The sequence below is a fragment of the Gadus chalcogrammus genome, chromosome 5 (assembly GCF_026213295.1).
Source record: "Gadus chalcogrammus isolate NIFS_2021 chromosome 5, NIFS_Gcha_1.0, whole genome shotgun sequence".
Classification (NCBI taxonomy): Eukaryota; Metazoa; Chordata; class Actinopteri; order Gadiformes; family Gadidae; genus Gadus; species Gadus chalcogrammus.
In genome coordinates, this window is record NC_079416.1 from 7,729,314 (window position 1) to 7,741,709 (window position 12,396).

Below are 12,396 nucleotides of genomic sequence, written 5' to 3' on the forward strand. Positions count from 1 at the left end.
GATTTCATTCACCAGTGTTTTTCCAACTCTGTGTTTTTCCAAAATCAGGGCATGTATCAGCTGTACCAGAGTGGACACTGTGTTGTGGAGAGGAAGCATATGGCAGCGCTAACAACAACAACAAAAACAACAACAGCGGATATTGTCAGCCCCAGTGTAAGTACAATAAACTCTCAGGGCCCCAAAGTGTCACACACATCGCTGGAGGAAGTGGACCGGACTGGTGTGCTTGGATCACCTGACAGGCTGATAAACAGCCGGCAGAAACACAACAAGGGCGTCCTTCTTGGCCTCAGCGACCCAGCGCTCTCTGCCATCTTTGTTGTGGTAGGGCATCCCCCCCCCCATCCACCACCACCCCACCATCTGTCTTCTCTGCCTGCACCCAGGGGTCTCGACGGCGGTCCGGCTATCATTAATATGAGGGTCTGCTAGGTGGGCGTGGGAACAATGGGATTAGCACTGAGTTCTGTGTCGTGTTGACCCCCCCTGCTTTGGGGAACGGTGATTAAGAATGTAATCATGTTATAGTACTGCGGGAGGATTAAGTCAGCTGCAATAAGGGAAGTCTGTTCGGGCAGAGGTTCTTGGCTTTGAATAAGGGGGAAACGGTTTCAAACAGGGGTATTCCGTCACTGTGCGTCCTAGACGTTGTTAGGAACCAGGGGATATTGCTTTTTGATATTGCGCACAAATAACAGGATGTTAACGTCTTAATGCCTTTAAACTTATTACGAGATTGTCTTGTGTTCTAAGCAGCAGCAACAGCCTCACCCTCTTGAGAAAGGCCTTTTATACAGCCCTCGTTTTAGATCTGCGCGCTACAAAATGATCCCCTCTGCATACAATACCATCTTAAGTCGGAACAAAACAAAATAATAAAAAGGCAAAAGGCTTTGTGTGTGTGTGTGTGTGTGTGTGTGTGTGTGTGTGTGTGTGTGTGTGTGTGTGTGTCCTTTGCATTCCAATACCAAGCCGAACAAGAAATGCTCGCCTCATCCTCCTCAAACACACTTACAGCTCACCGCCCCGATGCCCGGCTCACAAAGAGAGGGCTCTGCTTTTGTGCGGCCACCTGTTGAATCTCCCCATCGCCACTCGCTGACACGTCGTCTTTTTGTTCTTCATATATTCGCTATTAGCGCTGAAGACACTCTTCGGGGGTATTGATTTTAATTTAGCAGATGTAATTAGAGTGGTGCTTGAGTTTGAGGAATCGGGCACAGAGTGAGTATATATTACACCACGGAGTGAGATGCACTCTCACCTTTTAACAACGGTTCAACGAGCGAGGGCCTTTGTTCTTTCTGGAGGAGGTTTCCTGCAGAGGTGGCACAGGCACAGCGCGCCCTTCACAGATTATATTGACTCGGTGCTGCTGCTTCCGTAAAAACCTTCACCGGCAGATTATATGAATTAAGGCCCTGTTATTGGCTGTGACCACTTCTCCGTGGACACGCCCTGCAGATGGATTGGACAGCGTCTGAAGTAGAGCCCTGGCCTGATTACAGCAGCAGCACACAAAGGGAGATTGGAGAACTCGAAGGAGAAAGGTCTTAGAAATCCCTCAGAATGTCTACTGTGAGATCGATCAGCAGAAAAGCGAGATGGCTTGTTCCTCAAACCTTGTTCCTTAAATTAACTTGCGTTTCGATAAACTGAGGTCAGGTCAGTTTGTTATTTTTCTATTTGGATGCTTATCTTTGCAGATGTGTTGTTGTGTCATGCAGGTAGAAGTGAAAGACGGATGACTCAATTTGATTCGTAGGAATTACCAATACTTTATATTCTTCTTGTAGCAAAATGCTTCCACACACACACACACACACACACACACACACACACACACACACACACACACACACACACACACACACACACACACACACACACACACACACACAACATTTCTTGGTCATATTTTTTTGTTTGTTTTTAATCATATCACTCTACGTGAGAATATTTACTATGTCAAGTACACACTCACAATATGTTTCGTCCTTATTTCTCCAAAGGAAAGAGGAACATCGTGTTCAGAGCAGACAAACTGCCATGAGGCAGGATTCCTTCTTACCCGCAATGAATCATGGGACCCCATTCCATTCAGCCGACAAAGAGCCACCGAGTTGGTACACCACACTAAAGCACCTTTGCGCCATTTGCCGAACAAGAAAATAAAAAGTACCACGGCACAGTTTTCCCCTTTTACATTCTCACCGGAGTTTTTATACAAAAATGCCAATATACAGAAGTACATCTAGAAAAGAAAAACATAAAAAAGACAGAACGAACCCCCCTGTTTTGTAATGTAGCAGAGAAAAGAAAAGGCATCACGATGTTTGTGTACAGTTTGTAGAGTTGTGTCTCTGTTCATCATGGGTCAAGACAGGGAGAAGAGGCCACTCACTCAAATGCTTGCTATGTTCAAATGGTTACAAAGAGACCGATGGGTCGCAGGGGACTAAACTCGACAGATGACGGATGTTCTTGGCAATTCAATTTAAACAATGCACAACAGTGAGCAGTCTGTGTGATGGAAACACGGGACAGCAGGCCGGTGTAAATAACGTTTTAGCGGTTTCCAATTGATAAGCTGTCTTTCCCGCTCCTCCCTACTTATCTCACGGTCCTAGGCATTATACTGACTTGTAACAGGTTAATAGAGAGCTGTTGATTTTCGCTGAAGTGGCCTTTGACCAGCATACATTAGCAATTAGCAATCCCTGCCCTTTTAACCCCATCTTAACCAGAAATAATTAAGATCCCAATTAAGATTCCAGGTGTTGGGTTAAAAAAACAAAATCCTAATTAATTTGGTTTGATGAATTTCAAATACTTTTTACTGTCTGATGCGACAAGGCCACTGGCACCGTGCCCTGAGGCGAACATTCTGTTTACATCAGTGACCTTTTGAAGCCGCCAGCGACACACACCTTGTCAGCCGATAGGGAGACGCACTATCAAAGCCATCGGACCTTGCAGGATTCTGACCTGAGTTATATATTTATGCTTATTATTATGCCTATTTTCAATAGAAAGGTTGGCTACAGGGTTCTTCATTTGAACAGCTGCTCTGAGCCGTTTGTAAAACCATCTCGCTCCTTCGATCACATATTTCCTCAAATGCATATCACCACGCATAATGCATTACCTGAGGTAGACGTTTAACACTGGTTCCGATATTCAGGGGATCACACCGTTCATACTGCAGTTGTCTTGGGAAAAAAAAATTCAAAGGTTTGCATTTTGTGAAAATGTAACAGACAGCAAGGTTTGTGTTTTGAAAATGGTTCTATTTCAGGTGACCAGATTATCTGGACTCTGATATCTTGATAACTTTGTGATGATCTGAATTGACTGATTTCATAAATAATAAATAGTCAAAATGATGAAAAACCCAGACAAAATAAAAAAAACGGATATTTTATAGTTTCTTCTTCTGTTCTGCTGCGATAGTAGTCCAATATCACATTGAGAGTCCAGCGTATTGTAATGCACATTTACTGCACAAAAGTTTGGGCCCACTTCCCTTTGACTCCACTGATGAAATCAGGGTGAATCCAGTTTCAATTTCCTCAGCCCTCTCGTTTCTTCCATTTTCTCCAAAAACCTCGTACATTTCTGTGCATGAATGGTCGGAAAACCATTTAGGCCTACAGTGGGTCCGTAAAAATCGTGTCTCCTTGGAAATAAGTTTGAAATACATTTTCACACATCTTGAGAGATCCGAGCTCAGAAACCGAGAAACCGTCTCCTTAAAGGTGTCGTTTCTCACATGAAGTCTTGGGAGGACAGACGGACAAAAGAATTCACATGGATAAACTTCATGCAGCACAGGGTGGATGCGTACGTCCCTGGATAGCCACTCCACCGCATGTCTCCCAAGCTCCCCCGACGCCGCTGGGGGTCCCGTCAGAAGCGACGCCCTCACACTGTACTTTCCATCACCCACTCGGAGCTCTCCAAAGAGGGCCTCTCCTCCTCAGTGTCATCGTACTGGAGCAGCATGCCGTTGACGGACACGCTGCGCTTAGTCCAGATGTTGCTGATCCGGCGCGGGTAGCTACTGACGCACTGCGCGGCGCCCGGGTGGCCCAAGTCGAACGAGTGGCTCCTCTTGGGCCTGCTCTCCTGGGGCAGCCCCAGCAGTCGGCCCAGCATGGTGGTGGACTCGGCCCTCCCCAGCAGGGGCTCTTTGTCGGAGGGCGGCACCACCGCCACCGTCATCACGCCGGTGGTGGTGACGGAGCAGCCGGCCGCCTGCTGGTGCTCCTTCACCGTGACGCTCCGCAGCTCCAGCGAGGCGAAGGCCCCCAGGAGGTGGTCCAGGTGGGGCCGTCCTTTGGGGCCGGCGCCGTGCCTCCTGAACTTGCTGCTGGGCAGGGTGCTGCACTCGCTGGCCTGGAGGCTGTACCGGTCGGCGGGCCCTCTGTCCAGGGAGTTGGACGAGTCGGACGAGGACGACAGGCTGCTCTGGAGGGAGCCGCACTTGAACTCCACCATCTCCTCGTGCAGCACCACCACGGTGGGCTTGGCCAGCGGCTGGGCGCCGTTCAGCCGGCTCAGGCCGCCGTTGGTCTGCGAGTACGTGTTGCTGACGCTGGGCAGCTTGCCGGTCGGGCCGCCGCCGCCGCCGCCGCCGCCGGTGGCTTTGTAGCGCACCATGAGGATGACGATGAACACCAGGAGGGTGGCCACGATGACGCCGCCAATCACCAGGATCATGGTCCCGCCCAGGAAGCCGCTGTGGAGGGACTGGCACTGGGGGTAGTCGTCGGTGGTGGCGAACTGCACACAGCCCACGATGTTGGTGGCAGTGAGCGTGGTGGCCGCGTCCTCCCAGATGGCCAGCACGCACAGGTCGTACTGCATCCCCGACACCAGGTTGCTCACCAAGAACGCCTTGTTGGCCATGGGGATCATCCTGAGGAGAGGGCAGGGAGGACGACGACGTTAGACACGCCTTAGCATGAGCGACGTGAAGCGCTCTCTACATGAGGAGATGTTGAGGGGCGGGGGGGGAAGACTTGTGTGGTTTGATGACGTAGCTAGTTATGGAAATATGAACCTGCTTACATAAACAATTCCATTAGGCTTGATGTGTTACACTATTGTAGGTCCATGATGGCCATCCTGTCCTGACAAGTATCGAGTCGCTTGAGCTAGAGGTCTTTGACGTGACCCAGTTTGGGAACTACTGGGTTAGCTCATTCATAGAAACCCTCAATGGGGAACCCACTAGCGAGGTACACCAAAGAAACTGTCAAGCCTAGACAGGTCAAGCAATCAAAGATTGTCAGTAAAATGTTATTGGATTGCTAAACTACTTGAGTCATTAGGAGGTTAATGCTCATTCTATATTTTGCATCTGATATACTGTACATGTGATACATTATTAGAAAAATATTTTGTCTTGAGTACTACTAGTTTGAGTAATCCATTCTTACAAATAATTTAAGCCATTGTGCAATATATTATGAGAGAATAATTAAATGCTGAAATTACCAAAATGCCTTTTCAATCCAATTCTAAACTCCTTAGAATAGCAACCATTCCTCCAACTGAAATGAAAAGTACTTGCTCCTTTTGTGTTTCACGATGGGATGCCAATCAATCACATGCTAAAAGAATCACTGTTATTTCCATGGCAACAGCTTTTGATGGATGCTTTCATCTACCGAATCCATCTGTCCAACCCAGATATAGCAGAGGCAGATTAGATCTGTAACCACCGACAGACATTCAAGCCTGGCTAAGGATTTAATTAGCTTGACAAAATACACCAGATTCTGCCTTTTAATTACATTGCAAAGGTAAGCCAGGCATTCCAGAATCGTTTTTTTTAATAAATGACCTTACGCCCCATTTAAAGGACAAATCCAATAGCAATTAGCAATTAGCATTCAGGATAGAGCCTGAATAAGATTGTAATTATGCCTGCAGTTTGTCTCTGGTGTACAGGCATAACTGCCATGGTGAGCCTGAACAGCCAAACATGCTTTGCTATTAACTTCTAACTCCTCTCAACCTCACTCAGGATGGTTTCTCATTAGCCAAGAAATGCATTGTTTCTCAATTGCATTGTTCAATTGCCATTGAAGCTTCCTCTGGTGACTATGCTAATTGAGAGGGAAGAATGGAATGTCATTAATACTGCATTAATGACTTTTCTATTTAATCTATTCAATTGGATACTGTGGTCATTAACCATACCTGAACTCCTCCAAAATAATTAAATGACTCAGCCTTTTATTGATTCATTTGGTTGTTTGATTGGCGGTATGATTAATTTACATTTTTAATTGATTAGTGCATTAAAACATGTTGGAGTATTTTCATCTTCTTTTTCTCCTACACCGCCTACTTCTTCTTACAAATCTATCATGGCTACGACGTGTCCGCTGTGTGTAATGGTGGAGGTGGCCGGGGGTTACACTCGTTACACAACGCTCTGTGATCAGTATTTGACACTCGATCCCCTGTGCATTGACCGCTGGGCGCTGGGGGCACGTGCACAACAAGCTCTGATCGCACAGCGTGGCTACGTAACCAGCAGACCCACAGAGCGCCTTTGATGGCCTTCATTGTTTATTTATGAATTGTCTTCTTCATTATTCAAAAAGAGGCGCTATACATGTGTACATGCATGAGCTCACGGCACAAGAAGCGATTTTCTTTTCCCACCCAGTAACCGAGTTTAGACCATGACGGTGTGGCCAAGATTGATTTTTACTGGTGCCATTGGGCTGGTCCAGGGGGGAACTACAATTGAGGGGCTCGTTTTGAGGCCCTTGAGGAGAAGAGGGGAAGGAGTGCAGTGGGGAATAACCAGGCGCTATACTTAGCTTCTTTTACGCACTCAAACTGTACCCTGGAACTATCGAAAAATTATCTAATTTGCCTTCTGACATTCAAAACCCAAAGGAAAGTGTAGCCATTACACAAGGTAGCACATAATCAATGACTCTTCGGCTGCGCTGCAGTGGGAGCCTGGCATTATACGTTTAATTGAATAGCTTAATGTTATAGCCGACAAATTTATAGATATTGTTCAGCGAAGGGCACAGAAGTTTTTAGTTAGGGGATACAGACTTGCCATATAGTACTACTGTAAGTCCATTATCAAATTATGTATATTTAATATATTTATGATGCTATATTACACTTAAATATAAAGTGACTATTAACTTTTGTCATATTTTTAAGACCACAGCATTCCAAAAGAAATATGACCTTTATGAAGCTGCTCACTGAAGTCATTAAGATAAAACCGTATTAACGACCCATTCAAGTCTTGATAATTGTTTTCAATTAGCTGAACAAAACGAAAAGTAAGGATTAAGAAACTATGAATTATAGTTTACGAAATTAAACTCAGTTCTCCTGTAGGCTACTGCAATATACACCTTTTCTACAATATAGGCCTACAATAGATCCTAAAAAGACCACTAAGAAACTATTGCAACTTACATTTTTTTGTCAATAAATCGAACACACACAACAAACTAAAATCATGTGTTTTGCGACAAATTTTCACTACATTCCTTTCTCCCCCATTTCAGAGACTCTCCTCGCACAGAAGACCGGATAAACACAATCAGTGCACAAAAATGATGAGTTTCAACCAGAGACCCTGGACAAAATAATAACCATCTGAAAAACCGCACAAACACAACCTCATTCTTATCTCCGCCGCAGCCAATAACCGCCCGCCTCACTGCACCGCTGCTGTGGACGGCGTCGGCTGCCGTCTCATTTTAAGGTTCATTTGAAGGGGATGGTTGTGTGTTGGAAGTTGGAAGGGGGAGGGGGGTTAAATCGCATGGCGCTAGTATTAGTGTGTATACTGGGATGCGCAGGCTTTTAATGGGATACATTATTTGCTGAAGGGATTCATTAGCATTCGATTCGGAGTGATTACAAAACAGAGCGTTTTTGCTGTTCTATTCCTATTGTGATAGGGTGTATATTTTTTGTTTTTAAATGTAGCTCTACATTCAAAGACTGCAGAGGAACTATTGTTAGACTTGCGTATTGCTTCTGGTTTTAAATGGGTAAATCCTCAGATTAAAGGGTAAGTTTCTTTTCGCTTGTGCACATACGTAAATGGTTTTGCTGTACGCAGCACAGGTTAAGGATTAACATTCAGAACATGAAAAGTATTTCTTAGTCATTGCTATCAATGCTGGCAATGTAACCTATGTAAAGCCTTTCATAATTAAGTTCCTTACATGTATTCAACACACCATGCTAAAAAAAGATTGAGTCACTGGAGGAAGGATAACGCCATTAAGAACAGCATGTCGGAGACCAAGTGGAATAAAAGAGGAGGCATCATTTGCAAGAAGCTGAAATTGAAACTGTATTAAAATGCTATGGTCCCATGGTATGCTGTAATTTTGCTTATTTAGTTACTCTATCGCTGTAACATTAGTCACTGCACATTTCTCTTTTCTGAATGTGCTCCTGCTTGCAGCATGATATCAGAATCACATAATAGGAAAATTACAAATATTTTAGAACATGATCTCAATATCCAAGCCCAAATATGATATTAGACACCTCATTCATTCTGAAAATATCTACTATCCTCCCTTTAAGACACCCATTAACCCTTTCAAACCTTTTCTTGAATGATTTGAAATAATAATAAGGATGAGGATGAAATTATTAAAAGGATAATTTTACCAAGGCGGCGTCTACCTGATAGATCATCTTGATTTTCACAAATAAAGAAATGCTCGGACCTCAGGACTTTTGAATTAAAACCACAAACCTTTTGCCCACTAATATATCACACAAATGAATCACCAATTCAGTCTCACAATGAAATGGCACGTAGTTGCAGCCACATTCGTCCATCTCACCTGTAAATGAGCACTTCATCCTCAGAGCAGTTGTACTGGAGCTGGAACATTTTGACCTTCGGGGTTGATTTGCTCACGATCCATTTGATCAGAGCAGAGACCGATGTCACCTCGGACACCGACACCGTTTTCTCAGGGGGGGGCTTGGGCTCGCCCTTACTGATCTTGGTGGAGCTGGTGATGTCGGAGAGGCCGGACTTAGGCTGCGCGGTGCGGTTCGAGCTGTTGTTCAGGTGGGGCAGTTGTATGATGGAGAGCTCGATGGAGGCCGTGGACTCGCCGGCGGCGTTGGCGGCGATGCAGGTGAACGTGCCGTAGTCCTTGGCCGTGGTGATGGTGATGTCCAGGGTGCCGTTCTCATACACGGTGGCGCGTGACGAGTTGCTGATCAGGCGGTCGTCGGGCGCCACCCAGTGCACCGCTGGCATCGGATCGCCGACGGCCTTGCAGCGCAGGCTCGCCGTCTGGCCCTCCAGCACCAGTAGCTTGTGCGTGTGCTGTGTGATCAACGGGGGCTCGCAGACAAACTCCTCTTCCCGAACGGACCAGAAGTAGCGCCCCTTCAGGGCGGCGGGGGAAGCGCACGTCTCCATGTCGTCCTCGCGGTCCAGCCGGCGCAGCCACAGCACCTCACAGTTGCAGTGCAGCGGATTGCCCCCGAAGCTCAGGGACAGCTGCGGGGCGTATGGGGTGGTCAGCACCACGCTACTCTGGGAACGGCCGAATATGGGGTCCGGGGGGAGCTTCTGCAGACGGTTGGAGGTGAGGTCCAAGCGGGCTAACTTATCCAGATCGGTAAAGGTCCCCTCGGAGATGTAGTTAATGAGGTTATGGTCCAGACTCATCTGGTGCAGGTTGACCATCTTGCGGATGGTTTCCCAAGGCACGCTGCGCAGGTTGTTGTAGGACAGGTCCAGGTCCTCCAGGGTCAGCATCAGGTCCTCGAAGGCCACGTTGGAGATGCGGTTCAGCTGGTTGTTGTTGAGGATCAGGTGCTGCAGGTTGACCAGGCCCCGGAGGTCGTCGGGCCCCAGCTCTGTCAGCCTGTTGCTGTCCAGGTGCAGCGACCTCAGGGTCTCCAGGTCGATGAAGGAGAAGGGCTGGATGGAGCTGATGGTGTTCCGGGACAGCGTCAGGTCCACCAGACCGGTCATGTTGGCAAAGTCCTGCGCGCTGACCTTGAGGATGAAGTTCCCGCCCAGCCGCAGCTCCACGGTGTGCCGGTCGATGTCCAGCGGCACAAAGAGCAGGCCTTTGGACGGACACAGTGTGCCCAGGGACTCAGAGAGGTTCTGGCAGACGCAGTACTTGGGACATGAATGGGCCATCATTACTGAGGTTCCCAGGAGCAGGAGACTGATAACCACTTTGTCCATGTTCGCTTATGGAAGGGGACCTGGGGTGAAAAGAGAAAAAGAAAAAGTTGACAAATGTTTTATTATTAATGACTGCACTCATTCATTCAATTATTCATACACTTTTGATAAAACTGTCCCTTTGAAGAAAAAAATACATTAAATTATTATAAATATTTTTATTAATTTATAAATGACCACTAACTTCAACCACCTGAATGCATTGATGTTACAATTCTGAGCATGTAAGGTTAATAGATACAACCTTTATTACATGGACCTAAGCAGCTGAAATGGCTATTTGCAATGAAGGTGATGCCTTTAAGCTGAATTTACACCATCCATGACGCATCAGCTAAACTAGCTGAATATGTTTTTAATGCCAGATAAGTAAAACCTGGCCTTCAATATATGTGGTGCTTTAACTGCTGGTTGAAAGAGCCTTTTACAGTACTTCCATGCATGGTCTCATACAATTTCAATATTGTTCTTCATGCACCATTTTGTCTCATCACACTTGGTTTGGACCGAAAGATTGAGCAGAATGTTTGTATCATTAATCCTCCTATACAGTCAAAACTTTTCAAGCAGGTATTTTTTTTCAACCCTTGAAAAAAGTACCATTCATCGAGAACCATGCCTACAAGCAGAGTCTGCGCATTCTTCTAAAACAAAATATATCCATAATTCAATTTTAATTTGCACCATATGAAGCGTGGTTTGTTGCTTGCATCTATTATTCAATGTTAGACAGGCTGGACACAGTATGAGTGGCTCGTATCTGCCTCTACTTCCCTGGAACAAGCCTTTCATGTAGAAAACCTTGGTTTCAATAACTCCTAATTATGAACGCCTATATACATGACAACCCCCCTCCTGGCTGATACCAGTTTGCAATTATACCCTGTAGCGCTGACAAAACCCAACTACACGTCATGCGGCCATGAAGCTAAATTGTAGTACTGCAATAATGTGAATGTGGAACATAGTTTCCAAGCAACGAATATTTCATAGCAAATGAAAGTCAATTTAAGTACATTAATAATGCAGCATTTTCTTTACCGTGAATATATAACAACAAATACGATGTTCAAAGCCTTTTGCCCGGTGTGACCGTAACAGGGGCAGAACGGGTTTCACACCAATCCAAAATCCATACTATGGGACACTTTTAGCGAGTGAACCAAGGTAAAGAATTCATGCACACACCGTCAGTTCGCTTTGCATCGTAGTCGATAGCTTTGAGAGAACATGTTGACAAGATCCTTGGCTGTGCACTCAAAATATCATGTACATGTTGCTGGCAATCGACTCTCAGCATCTACCGGTAAATTGGATCCCATTAAAAAGAAACATGCATAGGTTGGTTAGAAAATGACTGCTACATTGTGTTGAGCGTGACCCTCACAAACACTAAGCAACCAGTATGAGCCATCTAAGCGATAGTGGCCTTTTATGGTGACAGACTTCTCAGAATGACTCATTTTCACTCATCTCTTTATCCCCACAAGGGCAGCAAAAAAAATCTAGAAATATATTTGATACGATTTTTTGTACGAAGTCATTGAACCATGAATAGTGCTGGTAAATGTGACATTGCACACCTTATTTGCATGTGACAGCACTGTTCTCTGGAGTCAACCAAACCGCAGCCTGAAACTTTGGGTGTTTTTCTTTTTCCTCTGGTTTCTATGGGATTAAATGGGTGACACACTGATGTCCTTTCCATGGCGATTGCAATCCAGCCAATCACACGCAGAGCTCTCAGAGAAGCTGTTAATTGGCATTTACAACGCCACAGCCTTCATGTCAACAGTAGAATCACACAATGACACACGATTTTTAAAAAATGTGCAAAAAAAAAAACTTTGCGGTTTACACAGACCCGATCCAAAGCAGCATGAACAGAAACACACACACACGCTCACGCACACACACTCACACACCCACACACACACACACACATACACACACATACACACACACACACACGCGAACACACGCATACACACACACACACACGAACACACACACACACACACGCTCACGCACACACACACACACACACACACACACACACACACAGACACACACACACACATACACACACACACACACACACACAAACACACACACACACACACACTCGATATTAAAACCATAGCCCTCGGGAG

At 45.7% G+C, this 12,396-nt stretch overlaps 1 protein-coding gene across 1 annotated transcript; it reads right to left on the minus strand.

The window, feature by feature from the left end:
* Nucleotides 1-3,927: 3,927 nt before the first annotated feature.
* LOC130382982 (leucine-rich repeat and fibronectin type-III domain-containing protein 2) lies at nucleotides 3,928-10,243 on the minus strand. Its single transcript, XM_056590953.1, has 2 exons — nucleotides 8,868-10,243; nucleotides 3,928-4,924 (listed from the first exon to the last, which is right to left on the minus strand). The coding sequence occupies exons 1-2, from the start codon at nucleotides 10,241-10,243 to the stop codon at nucleotides 3,928-3,930; spliced, it is 2,373 nt and encodes a 790-aa protein (XP_056446928.1).
* Nucleotides 10,244-12,396: the final 2,153 nt, after the last annotated feature.

What these genes read in the sequence shown, in the direction of transcription:
- LOC130382982 (XM_056590953.1), bottom strand. Translation starts at nt 10,243, where the DNA reads ATGGACAAAGTGGTTATCAGTCTCCTGCTCCTGGGAACCTCAGTAATG. An exon ending in GATGAAGTGCTCATTTACAG is followed by an intron (nt 4,925 to 8,867) that starts GTGAGATGGACG and finishes CCCTCTCCTCAG; the next exon opens with GATGATCCCCATGGCCAACA.